The 13,012-nt window shown below is 32.7% G+C and overlaps 3 protein-coding genes across 3 annotated transcripts in view; 2 read left to right on the top strand and 1 right to left on the bottom strand.

Moving 5' to 3' along the window:
- LOC130641438 (ubiquitin-conjugating enzyme E2 T-like) overlaps window positions 1-13,012 on the top strand; it is a 49,637-nt gene that overhangs the window by 15,032 nt on the left and 21,593 nt on the right. The window lies entirely within an intron of this gene.
- Window positions 1,602-4,993, bottom strand: LOC130641434 (transmembrane protein 26-like). Its single transcript, XM_057448237.1, has 3 exons — window positions 4,401-4,993; window positions 3,604-3,782; window positions 1,602-2,928 (listed from the first exon to the last, which is right to left on the bottom strand). Exons 1-3 carry the CDS (start codon window positions 4,879-4,881, stop codon window positions 2,410-2,412), a joined length of 1,179 nt encoding a protein of 392 aa, XP_057304220.1. The 5' UTR covers window positions 4,882-4,993; the 3' UTR covers window positions 1,602-2,409.
- Window positions 6,406-11,628, top strand: LOC130641436 (eukaryotic translation initiation factor 4 gamma 3-like). Its single transcript, XM_057448239.1, has 7 exons — window positions 6,406-6,782; window positions 7,356-7,556; window positions 8,547-8,657; window positions 8,752-8,841; window positions 9,224-9,367; window positions 10,807-10,978; window positions 11,379-11,628. Exons 1-7 carry the CDS (start codon window positions 6,699-6,701, stop codon window positions 11,384-11,386), a joined length of 810 nt encoding a protein of 269 aa, XP_057304222.1. The 5' UTR covers window positions 6,406-6,698; the 3' UTR covers window positions 11,387-11,628.

Raw genomic sequence — 13,012 nt, 5'->3', positions numbered from 1 at the left:
CATCCGATATAAGTAAAGGGCATTTTTTTTTTTTTTTTTTTTTTTTTTGACATTTGTTCGGGTTCCATTATACAATGGTTCTTATCCCTATAATAACATAATAATAACAACAATAAGAATAAAAAGTTTAGAACAAAAATGATACAAGAAGCATGGAGATCTAGGTTTCAATAAGAGTTGTACATTTAGGTTTTGTTAAATGGATGTTGATAGATTAAATAGAGGAAAGGCATAGGCTATAGTTTTATATCGGCGGAAGGTCTCATTCGACTCTGAAAGACTTCGTTAGAGATAAAACGTTGGCTGTGTTGAAATAAACAGCTCATTGAAACCGTAGCAGCCAGCACTTATTGCATAATAAGGATTTTTTTATTTTTTTTTATTTTTTAGAAATGTGATAACTATATATATATATATATAAAAAAAAAAAAAAAAAAATTCTATAATATAAAACCCAAGCATAGGAAGGCTCACTGTGGAGGCTCAGAGATTATCGTATGGTTCGATATGTCTAAACGAGATTTGGATTTGGAAATAAGAAAATCTTGGTAACTTGGTGGAGGTTGAAAAATATGGAAACTCGGACTCGCGCTTGATAGAGTTGGTTTAGCAGAAATTGATAAGGAAATGCTTATACAATCGGAGAACCTAGCCTTCCCTTGCTAAGGCAATGGCGATTGATTTATCTAATAAATATTTTTTCGTTTGACTGTAAAATGTTGAAATTGAATCTAGGTTACGTATATTTTTTGGCAAATCATTAAAAACTTTAGACACTTGGTTGTTGAAAGTGCCATTTTCACCAGGTTCAATCATTATTCCATTATCAATAGATCGGAGAGTCCTTTTCGGCATACTACCCACCCAAGCTCGTTTCCAGGGTCTTTTTCGTGTTTTGATACCTCACCGACTTCGATATAAAAAGCAGAACAAGGGTCTAGGACAACGCCTATCCAAGTATCGCCCTGCATTTTTTTGGGAACATACCTATCACGCAAAAATCTTTATAGTTGTGCAATCTCGTATATCTTGAGCGCCTTTTTTGATGATTAGGAGAGGTGAAAACGTTCTGAGTCATGAAAATAATTTGAGTCTAAAGCTGTTTTTCTTTCGGAAAGCTTATGTTTTTATAAAAAGGTTGATTCACATTCCTCATTTAAATGAAAGATCTCACTCATAAGCATATGTCGTTTTTGGTTGTTTTTTACAAACTGTAAAACAAAAGCTTCAGTTATCCAAAAAATCAGGTGTATTATATCACAAATCTCATTCTCCTTCCCAGGGCTTCTTTTTCGCTTTATGCATGCATTCAGCTCGCACATCAGAAAGCTCTGGGGACAAAATTGCCTGAAAGTCAGTAAATTTCTTTGTTTATAGTTGATTCTTACCAGTTAAAAAGTTTCAAATATGTACATGCAGTAATTTTCACTTTAAATATCATAGTTAATATTCCAAGTAAATTATTACCTGGTCTACCTAACCAAGTTTTGTATTTAATTTTCTTAACAAAAGCTCTCTGAGAATAAACTTTAACTCCTCCTAATAGAGAGTACCGAGTTAAAAAAAATATTTAAATTATTATGAGAGAAAAAGATCGATTCTAAGTCTATTGATGCCTCTTAGCAATGTGTAACAAGCGATAACTTTACAATACAATGTATATATATACATTTCGATGTTATACACAATCTAACGTAGCACTTTTTAAATTAGTGTTGTTTTTGTATTTTGATACTTGCAATAGGAAAGAAAACATCCTCACAACAGGGCTTCTTTTTCGCTCTTGATACGTGTTAGCGGTATCCCACATATCCAAAAAGAGATAAGAAACCTTGGGAACGAAATTGCGAGGAAAAAACGCTAGAGCCAACTTTATTTCTACGGTTTACACGCCTAAAAGGTGCTGGAAGCGTGCTGTACAGAACACTTTGTTAGTTTGATTTAGCTGTAGGAAAAGCCGTGAGGACGAAAATGACGTTAGAGCACAAATTCTCACCCAGTGTTACTTAAGTTTTTATATTGAGACGAAACTAGGATTTCCTCAGGTTCCGTGTCAATATAAAAACCGCCCTTGAGGCAAGGTTAACGAAACGATTACGATTTAATTTTGCGTTGCATGCCTACACTTATCATACCAAGTTTTGGTTTAATGTTTATTTATCAAACAGGACAAGAGCTGTTCCTCACCCAGTGTTACTTAAGTTTTTATATTGAGACGAAACTAGGATTTCCTCAGGTTCCGTGTCAATATAAAAACCGCCCTTGAGGCAAGGTTAACGAAACGATTACGATTTAATTTTGCGTTGCATGCCTACACTTATCATACCAAGTTTTGGTTTAATGTTTATTTATCAAACAGGACAAGAGCTGTTCCTTTTGCTAGACTTTTTCATCAATACCCATTAAGTGTTACTGCACACGAATTTTGTTGACCTGCTCTTCCTCCATGTGAACAGCCATGATGGCAAGTTGGACGTTATGAAGCTTTGCGGCTGCCTCTTCTTTGTACCAATTCGTTTCAACATCTTCCCCGCGACAGGTTAAAATACATAACCGATAAACGAGCAAAATAGACACAATCGCGTTCTTACAAGTAAAAAATATGTGCATTTCACTAGTGACGTTGTATTGTATGATCAAGTAAAGACGCAGAATAAGAAACGGGCCATCTTGCATAAGTAGAGTCACTAAAATTTGAAAGACCTCTCCATGCAACGCTCGACGTCGTACCTTCTCATCCAACTGTTGGGATGAACTTGCATTAATAATTTTCGATTCCTTCATATTAGAGTATCCCTTTCGGCCTCTTCCACGACCTCCTTTTATCTCATTGGATGATTTTCTTGTTCGTATTTCTTCGATATATTTTGTTTTGATGTCAATCTCTTTCTTTTCTTCACGGCCATACAACTTTTGGCTAGGAGCAATCTATAATCGTAAAGAAATAATTTGTGTACTGCCGCTGACAATAACTAACTGTTATATATAAGATACCGAAACAAAGTTGTCCCGTTTGCTACACAACTGACTGAATCATAACCAAAAATGAAATTTTGCATTTAGTCAAAAACAAAGTCGTGTGACACAGCTCGAAAATTTGTAACCATTGCGATTTTTGCAAGATTTCTTCCAGTTGTACAAAAATCCACTATCCTATAAGCGCCTGACCAAATTTGTCCCGAGTAGGTTTGTCTTACACCTCTAATCGACTAATTTGTCATTATTTGGTACATTTTAGACATTGGCTAGCTTGGACTATGCATGTCACTTGTCAAGGACATGCATGTCATCTGTCGAAGACACGTTTAAGACATTAGTTTAACCTTTGCAGTCTGGGGAAAAGTCGTGAATTTTTAAAATGAAGTAATTCACAAGTTACAACTTAAAAGTTCCGTCCTAATTCCATCCCAAATAGTTTTTTGCGTAGTATCATTTTTCAAAGTGTTTTTTTTTCAAATTTTGTACTCTTTAACATTAAAGTCCGAAAAAGTCGTGCAATTATCGAAGAAAAGTAATTCGCTGCGTCTTTATGTACAAGATAAATCAATACCTTCGTCCTAGAATTTTTATAAATTTTTAACAACGATTTTTTAACAATCTTACCCTATTCTTCTTAGGTGATAATTTTTTCTCCAGATCATCTTCTAGCATTTTCTTGTCCTTAATAGTTGCCGTGGTAACTAATGTAAACTGGAAAATTGACCACGTGTACACTGCAATGACGGCCGAAGTGACAGACCGTTCATATATTATACCAGGCTCTTCGAACGTCTCAAACAACTCTAAAACAAAAAAATGAGGGATCATTACAACTTTGTTTTCAGGGAATTTTGCTGTGATAAAAACTCTAGGTATGATAAAAACTCTAGGCAAGAGATCCTAAGGACTACTCTACTTAATACCCAAAAAATACTACCAAAAAAGGTTCCTGAAAAACTCATCTTCTTCATCATCAAAAAGCGTTGTATCAGCAATACTGTCTTTTTAAAAAAAGGATTGATATTTACAGGGACATGAATACAGGGTACAGTTTACTATATTCGTCCCAAGGTTTAGCTGCATAAGGTCTTTATAGGAAAAATGCTACACGGAGGAAGTAGTATTTATTTCATAATGTGAACTTTGTTAGCGCCCCGCTTACTGTTTCAATGACCGCCTCTCCCAATAGTGAAATAAAGCGCCCATGGCGTTAATTAGAACAAAAATTAAAAAGCGTCCCTGAGGTTAATAAAAAATGTTTGAAAATTGTTTTTGTTATGTGTTGTGCTTAACACAGAGAAGTGCTTGAATTTATTTAATTTAGAGTTTGGTAAAAACTGCATTCAAACCCCTAGTTATGGTCAAAAGTAGGCAATATGGAAAAGCTATAAGATTAATTACGCGACTATTCAAACTCTTACCTATTATATCGGCGGCATTTCCGACGTACCCTAGCAACAAAGCAGACAACTGATCACGTGTTATATTTCCTCTTGGCATTAGCCAACGTCCTGTAATCAAAACAATTATCAAACCTAACTCGCAAATTTTTTTTCCAATTTCCTCGTTATCTAACTTGAAAGCGTTCAAGTAAGCAGTTGGCTTATCCTCCCCTTTTTCTTCGTTAATTCTTTCTTCAAGAAGGTCAAACTCCATAAACCAAATAATCGGTATCATGGTCATGATATATAAGAAACCACTAGGCCAAAAATAACGATATTCCATTCCTCTACGGTATCCAATTGTGTATGCTATTTCAACAAGTAAAAATACCAGGGGTGTCGCAATTGCCCAGTATTCAACCTTCCTAGTGTTGCTGTACAAAAGGTAAACAGAAATCATTCCGTGGATGAAAAAAATTAATCGCGAAAATAAAGATTTTAATAACTGTCCCACTTTCATCTTGAAATATTACAGTCACAAATGTTCCTCGTTTTCCATCGTGAGTAACGAAATTGCAAAGTTGTGCAGGATGAATACGGTATAATAAAAAAAAAAAAGAATTATTTTTTGTTATTTTTCATATTAGCGAGATATTCTTACAAAACTATCGTGGTAATTTTGAATACCTCGAAGGAATTCGAGATCAATAAAACTATTCAAAATCAATAAAATTTTTTAAATAACAATGTTGCTTAGCAACAGTTAAATATTCTGTTCCCCTTTAAACGTCGTCTCTTGGCCCCGATTTGGGTGTCACTTTTCAAGCTTTTTCCAGGACGAGGGGTGTGGGTTTGCACTTTTTATTTCCGTAAGCCCGAAAAAAGATCAATCGCGAAACGGAAAACCCGGTCAAAAATGTAAACAAAATTTTAAAAACAGTAGTGGAAGCCTGCAGACTGAAAGAAGCAAGGATTGTTGTAAGACAGAAATGTAATGTTATGTATAACTAGCTATACTGCTTTCTAAGTTATTACTAATTTTACTGAGGAAAAATTACTAATTTGTTCTTTTATAGTTGAATTATACTTGGGATGGCCCACTGCGACATAAATTACTAAAAGCTTTAGCTAGCTAGCCTACCTACATGGAAAGCTAAAAGAGAAAAGTTAGGCGCAAAAGGTCAGGCTGGTAGGCCCCACCAGACAACAATGGTCTTATTGTAGGTATTTTGGGATGTAAAAAGAGCTCCACCACTGTGCTAAAGTCCATCAGATACAAAATTTGGCAATAAAACAATTGATTTTCAGAAATTGCTCACATGAACTTGATTTGTGACAACAAAACTATTCTCCTGGTCGATAAATGTTACATAATACTTTGAAACCAATAACAGATCCATGTATATACTTGCAGTTCTTCTGTAATCAAAACTTAGTCTGCGTGAATTGTCTGTGTTTTCTCTTTAAAGGGATTCCTGCATTGAAAATGATATTTTTGTATGTTATAGAGGATAAAAAGTTGTTTATCTAGTTTTTTGGAATTTTTTAAAAAAAATCTTGTTCCATTCTTAAGATATCAAGCTTAAAAAATATCCGGCTGACCTAATGACGTCATTATTGATGATGTAATAAGGTAGTTATAGCATAAATAATTAATTAAATTATCTTGCAATTTTTAACTTGTCACCAATGACAAGTTAAAAATGCTTGTTACAGACAAAGGTCTTAAAAAAGCAGAACCATACAAAGAGCTAGTCTCTTGACACAATCCCTCTTTTTAAAACTAAGGTTGGTCTTTACTTTTTGCCATCTTTATGGTGCTCATGCTTGACATTTATATATATATGCAATGGCAGAATTTGAAACCTGTGTTTTTCTCTTATTTTTAGTTTCACTTAATGTTAGAAGCCTAAAATATAATCTATGAATATTCTGGGTGATGGTTTTTTTGACAAACCATACTACTTGTTCGTAATTCTAATAAAGCTAAAGTTTGAGTAAAAATATTTTGATTATTTTGCTAGAAATACAGCATTGCTGTATATAAATATACTTTATTTTTGATTTGCTAAAATTGTGGGAATGTTATTAAGGTGTAAGATAAGCTATATATTTCCATATATACCTAGCTATTTACAAGCGAGGTATAGAGATAGCTCTTTGGTTCTTGGAAAACTTACAATGTTTCTATAAGTTTTCACAGAAAATTATTTATATTTATAATTTTAGCTATAACTACATATTCATGAACAATTGAATTATAAATATTTTATGAAGGCTTGTTGTAAAATTAGAAGGATGTGAGCTTAAAGAAGAATACAATCTTGTGGAATAAGCATGGCCTCAGTGCCTACACAAAACGTATGGATACCTCGGCTCCAGTCACAAAGGGAAATGACGATTGAGGAAATAGAAGTTGATGTATGATTTATTTACTTTTTCTTCAAAAATCAGCAAGTGGTATATAAATGTGATAAAATGTTCAATTTCTGGTATCATTTATCAACTAGACTTGGTTGGGACTCCAGTAAAAAAATTTGCTCTTAATAACAAGATTTATACTACTACAGGTTTCTTGTTGTTATAGCCTAATTGACAAAAACAATTTGGTGGCAAACGCCTGCTAAACAACAGGGAATTTTTAGGATATTATTAAATGCACTACTACAAGTAAGAGAAGGTTTGACAAAATCATAAGACAAGATTTGACAAAAATGCATGTGAAATTTGTATACTATATACTATTTTTAAGTTTTTGTAAATATAGTTTGAAAATCATACAATCAAATTATGGAAAATTTTAAATCTCTTTATCATAGAAAATCAAAATTTATCCTTTTTTTGAGACTTTTATTTTGCAAGCAAAAATGTGTCTTTCTGTTTTTCCTAAAATTTACAAAAAACTGGCCGATCAAAATGTTGTCTGTGATTTACTTATAAAAAAAGCATACAATAAAATTCAAATTGTTAGTTGAAACTGTTTTTTCATTTTAGAAGTACTATCGCAACATTCGAAGCATACTTAACAAGATCACTCCACAAAAGTTTAAAAAACTTTTGCATAGTCTTACTAATCTCGATATTGACACTGACTTCAAGATGGAGAAATTAGCAGAATTTATTATTGTGAAAGCTGTTGATGAACCACTGTATGGTAAAGTATATGCAAGGATGTGCTCATACTTAATAAATCATGTAAGTGCAGAGAAAATAAGTTTAAAATTAGTATTTATCTGCTTACTCAATTAAGCGCCCACTCAAATAAGTGCCCCTCTTGAATAAACACCCCCTTATTTTAAATGCATTTCTACAGCCAAAGAAAAAAATCTTTTGCACAAAAACAGCTTTCTTTTGTTTATATTTACCTTTTCGATTAAGCAGTTTTGCTATTAAGAAGACTTAGTATTTCTTTATGCAAACTTTACACCCAGAGACATGTTATTTAAACCTGTTAGATATTGTATCTTCTGTTTTTAATATTTATAGGTTCTAAAATGAAAACTTTTACATAACACAAAAATAAGGTTTTTTTACAAACGACCCCCTTAAATTTGCGCCTCTCTAAAAGGCCAAAATTTTTAAAAGTATCCAAGGCAGAGCGTTTACAGAACTTTTAGAATTTAAATTAGAAGTTGTAATCCGGAAATCTATAATAGGACCATTAAATCTAAAATGGGAATTTAATCAAAATAGTGTGACATTATAATGAACTCTTATTTCTTCACAACTTGTATGAAGTGTTCCCAATTCGTTAGTTTCTCTAGCGAATTTGGAAATTTTGAATAAATTTAAGTTGGGAAATAGCTGATGGATTACATTCTAAAAAAGGAATAAACTGAAATAACATTGTTAAGAAAAACTATTTTTTATCAGATTTGCACAAATTTGGCGGATGGAAAAAAACTGTTAGCCTACCAAATAAAATCAGAAAAGATAACTCCATGCCTTTTATCTGTCTTAAAATATACAATTTTTTGTATTATCATTTTATCCATCATGAGTATACATTAACCATCCGGAATTACTTTGTATTTTCTTTAACGCAAATCAACAACAAGTGAAAGAATTTTTTTGATTCATGTCTTTTTTAATAGATGCTTTTAAATTTGCGAGATCCTGAAGCAAATATTTGTGTTCTAAAAATCCCTTATAGAGTGTGTATATTGTATTTTATGTTTATTGTAGATGAAAGAGAAGAACAGTACTAGAAGTGTTGATTGCTTCAAAAAGTATCTGCTTGATGGTTGTCAGAAGTTTTTCATGAAAATTATAGAGTGCCAAGAAGATGTAAACGTTGTAAGAGAACTTTTCTATTACTTTAATCATTGTTTTTGTTACTATTTTAAAATCTATATAAATTTCTGGACTAAGCATTTTGATTTTGTTCCAGCCTGGTAATGAATCTTGGTATAAGGAATTTGTAAATCGTCAAGAAATGTTTGGAAGTGTGATGTTCATTGGAGAATTGTATAAAACAAAGGTACATTTTTGTACATTCTGTCTGTAATGCTAATTTGTACAGTCAATTCTCGATATTTCAACCTTTACGCGACTCCAACTTTTTTCCCAGTCTCTTGGACACTACACAATCATTTGGCCGAAATCCTCTTGATATCCCAAACTCACAAATGTGCGTATAGTGTGATTACCGATTTAATCTTGTTATCCAAAAATTTCCCTAAACCCTAAACGGATATTCTTGGTGACATTTCAAAGTATTCTTTTGAAATATAAATTGATTGTCAAATGAAAATGGTAAAGTTAGAAAAATGCAGGTGACCAGAGAGTTTAAGATATTGAGGGTATGTTTTATTAATCTTGTCGTTGATTCTCTTCTAAAATATAAACTATTTTGTTTTAAGGTAATATCTGGACTTGCGATGCACGATTACGTTATGTTACTTTTAAAAAAAGAAAACACTCGGAAGTTGGAATTGAAACTAGAATGTCTGTGTAAACTTTTACGCACGATAGGTTTTCATTTGGAAAATGAAATGCAAAAGAAGGTAAAATTATTGAAATATAAAAATATAAATGAAAAGTTAAGTCCAATATTGTTCAAATCTTATTCAGTCATGCTTGACAAAACTTCTGACAAGTTTGTTGCTGGCAATAATCTGTATTGGAATTATTAAAGGGGATATGATTGAAATTTGAATTCATGCGAAATTAAAATATCTATTATACACAAAAATACTTGTACGGTTTTCTACCTGTAACATCCATTTAAAGCCTTTATAGAAAGTGTTATCTTTAGACGATAAGATAAAGGGGATAAGTAAGTAGCAGGAAGTTAAACGTCCGTAAGGTATACAAAAATAATTTAACAGAACGCCTTCAAACGAAAGCGTACGTATGCCAAAGGCATTCTAGCTGACACAAAAAAGAAATTGTTTTGCGATTACATTTTTATTATTTATCCGGGTGTGAAAATAAATTAACATGAAATGAAAAGTTTCGGTATTTTGAAAAGCACAGCTGCTGAGAATGTGTATGTTATAACAAAACTTGTTTTTAACTGTTTAGCGTCCTGATATGCAAGACTTTAGAGCTGAATTACCTTAGTTTTTGAATATAAACTGTTCGAGGATAGGCTCAGCATTTTGTTAGCTATAATACATAAAAAAAACATTTAGAATCTTTGTGCATATTGAAAAAAAAACATACTTTATCAGTAACAAAAGGGTTATGATTTTCACCCCAAGGAAAAGTCAACCGAAATTACGTTTTAACGCAGTTTGTGTATATTAACATAATATAATTTTTGGCCTCTTTATATGCTTAACCTTCCCCTGCTTGACAAAATTTCTTAAACGTGGACGGTCACTTAGGTACCTGAAAATGTAATTGCAACCGAAAATCTAGATAAAGAACAAGTTAAACGGAGTATCATGCATAAATCAAAAGATTGAAGGATTATAGACGAAATTATTTCCTTTATACTTCAAAAAGTTCATCCATCGCTCAAATTATCTTGCACTTAATTTTATCCCACCAACCGCCCCCTATTTAACACCTCAGCATGACCTAACCAATTTCAAATTATTACCGCCCTTCCAACTATGGATTTCACACTTACTACAATTAGGTTCCAATAAATCGCTAATGGAATGTTGATTCGAATCTGTGACGATTGTATAACAGAACGAATGGGATTACACGTTCTTTATTTTATAAGGATATGCTTTTTAAGAATATCAGGCTGAGATTTTAGGTTAACGAAACAATAGGTCTGTTGTTTAGAACAATTTAGGAATGAAAGTAATAATCAGCCTGGTTAGAATTTTGAAATTGTTTAAAAAAGAAGCAAGTACCACTACTTCTCAGCTTGATATAATTGTTGCCGTTGTTGTGTTTATCCTTTACAACTAATGTATCTCTCATCTTTATATATACGATGTACCTTCTTTTAAGTTTAAATTTGATGTGTATTGTTTGTGTATAGGACGAGATGGATACATATTTCACTGAGATAGAACGACTTCGTAATCATCACATATTCTGTTCTCGTGTCAAATTTGCCTTGCTTGATTTATGTGAACTTAGGGCGAACAACTGGTGCGACAGAAGAACGCGAGAAGTTCCGACCACTATTGATCAAATACATTCTCAGCACGGTATGTGAGCTGGTTAAGTGGGCGAGGGTCACAAGGTGGCCGCAAGTCCTAGAAAGCCCAGAAGTCATGGATAAATTATAGACTGGTTTGGTCTTGAAAAAGTCTTTATAATCTTTTCTTAAGAAAAGCGTAACTCTTTTTTTTCTCATATGTTGTTGATTAACTATTTCCATTTTCAGCCAATTTTAGCAAAAGATTGGTGATGGCTATGTACTCGTTTTTTGTCATTTGTTCACTTGACTTGCAATGGGTTGCAATTGCATAAATGATTAGAAATTGATAGCCATTGTGATTGTAATTAATTTTCTTAAAAAAAAGTCGAAAAAGTGGAAAAGTCACTTTCAAAATTTCTAATAATCGTTAAATTTTTAATTTTTTATATACTTCTGTATTTTTGCAGGTGGATAAAACGTGAAAAAAAGAACAGCGATTATTTAAATCAACAACCCAAATGTGCGCACTGCAGCACTTCCTATCTGAAGATGCGTAACAGCTTGACAGAAGTGATGTCGAACTCGTTTCATATTTTTATATATTACTATGCATTTTTACAGTTGCACTTATGCTGGACTGGAAGTATCTACGCACTGTTTTTGTTGTAATTATAAACCATCATCGAAAATATATAATTATATAACAAAGGAGAGACATATCGGAGAGTTTTCAAATTATTTTGAATGAATTACTTTTTGTTAGAAGTTTTCAGCTTCAGGGCGACAATGCTGACTTTAGAGCGGTGTTTAGCAATTTTTAAAAAAAGGACATTTTGCAACTTCTTGTTAACACTCTTTCGCAGCAGTTTGAAGCTGTGATTAACAATTGAAGAGGATTGACAAACCAATGTCGTATTGAAATTTTCGGTCTTTCTTTTGTCCAAAAAAATCATTGCGAAACTTCTTAACGAAATGCGAATATCAAAATACTGTAAAGTTAAATCGCCAAATGAGAAAAATACCTTGGTTCTAGTAACATAAGCTCAACGATTTTAAATCCAAGAAATTTTTCATATTTCTAGCTACGTAATTTTTTAATGGTTGAAAATGTGATTCAAGAATTTTAATGACAAGAAAAATCAAGTTCGTTTAGGTTACATGTATCACGTAATTAAAATCGTGAGTTGGGCTAGGCTGACTTAGCCAGCTAGGCTGACTTACTTTCTGGTGCCTGACAGTTTCAAACTTTCGTCTGTTAAGGTCGATTCCCACCGTTGGTTTACCAGCGTTTATGAGCGTTATTATTGGAGCATTGAAATTTAAAGCCTAGTGAGAATCACTTTGGTACCTGTTATTAAAACACCTAAAAACGCGTATAAATCCAGGGTTTTAAAATCAAATTTTTTTGATATTTTGACGCTGATAAACGCTGATAAACGATCACTTCAAAGACAATAAGAGTATAAGAAACAGAACTACCCCTGTTTATATAACAACGCATGCTAGGAGTATAAGAAACAGAACTACCCCTGTTTATATAACAATGCATGCAAGGAGTATAAGAAACATAACTACCCCTGTTTATATAACAAGGCATGCAAGGAGTATAAGAAACAGAACTACCCCTGTTTATATAACAAGGCATGCTAGGAGTATAAGAAACAGAACTACCCCTGTTTATATAACAATGCATGCAAGGAGTATAAGAAACATAACTACCCCTGTTTATATAACAATGCATGCTAGGAGTATAAGAAACAGAAATACCCCTGTTTATATAACAAGGCATGTGATGTTATTATACGTGATGTTATTATTAACGCTAGGAATGACGTCGTTGGGCAATTGGATTTTTTAGAAGATGGTGAGATTTTCTGATATTTTTTGTGTTTTGATTTCACAAAATTTGTATTCATACTATTACATATTATATTTAGTTGATCGTGTCAAGTCTGCCTTCAGTAATCTAAAGAAACGTTACCTAAAAAAGAAAAATGATTTGAAAAAATCACAACGTTCAGGAACTTCGCGAGAGGCTGTTAAAAAAGCGGAAAAATATTTCCAACCGTATATGTGAGACGAAACGAAACGAAAACCAACA

Source organism: Hydractinia symbiolongicarpus, chromosome 4 (genome assembly GCF_029227915.1).
Source record: "Hydractinia symbiolongicarpus strain clone_291-10 chromosome 4, HSymV2.1, whole genome shotgun sequence".
In the NCBI taxonomy this organism is placed as follows: domain Eukaryota; kingdom Metazoa; phylum Cnidaria; class Hydrozoa; order Anthoathecata; family Hydractiniidae; genus Hydractinia; species Hydractinia symbiolongicarpus.
Note: the sequence above shows the minus strand (reverse complement) of the source record. Positions and strands in the feature narration are given on the sequence as shown.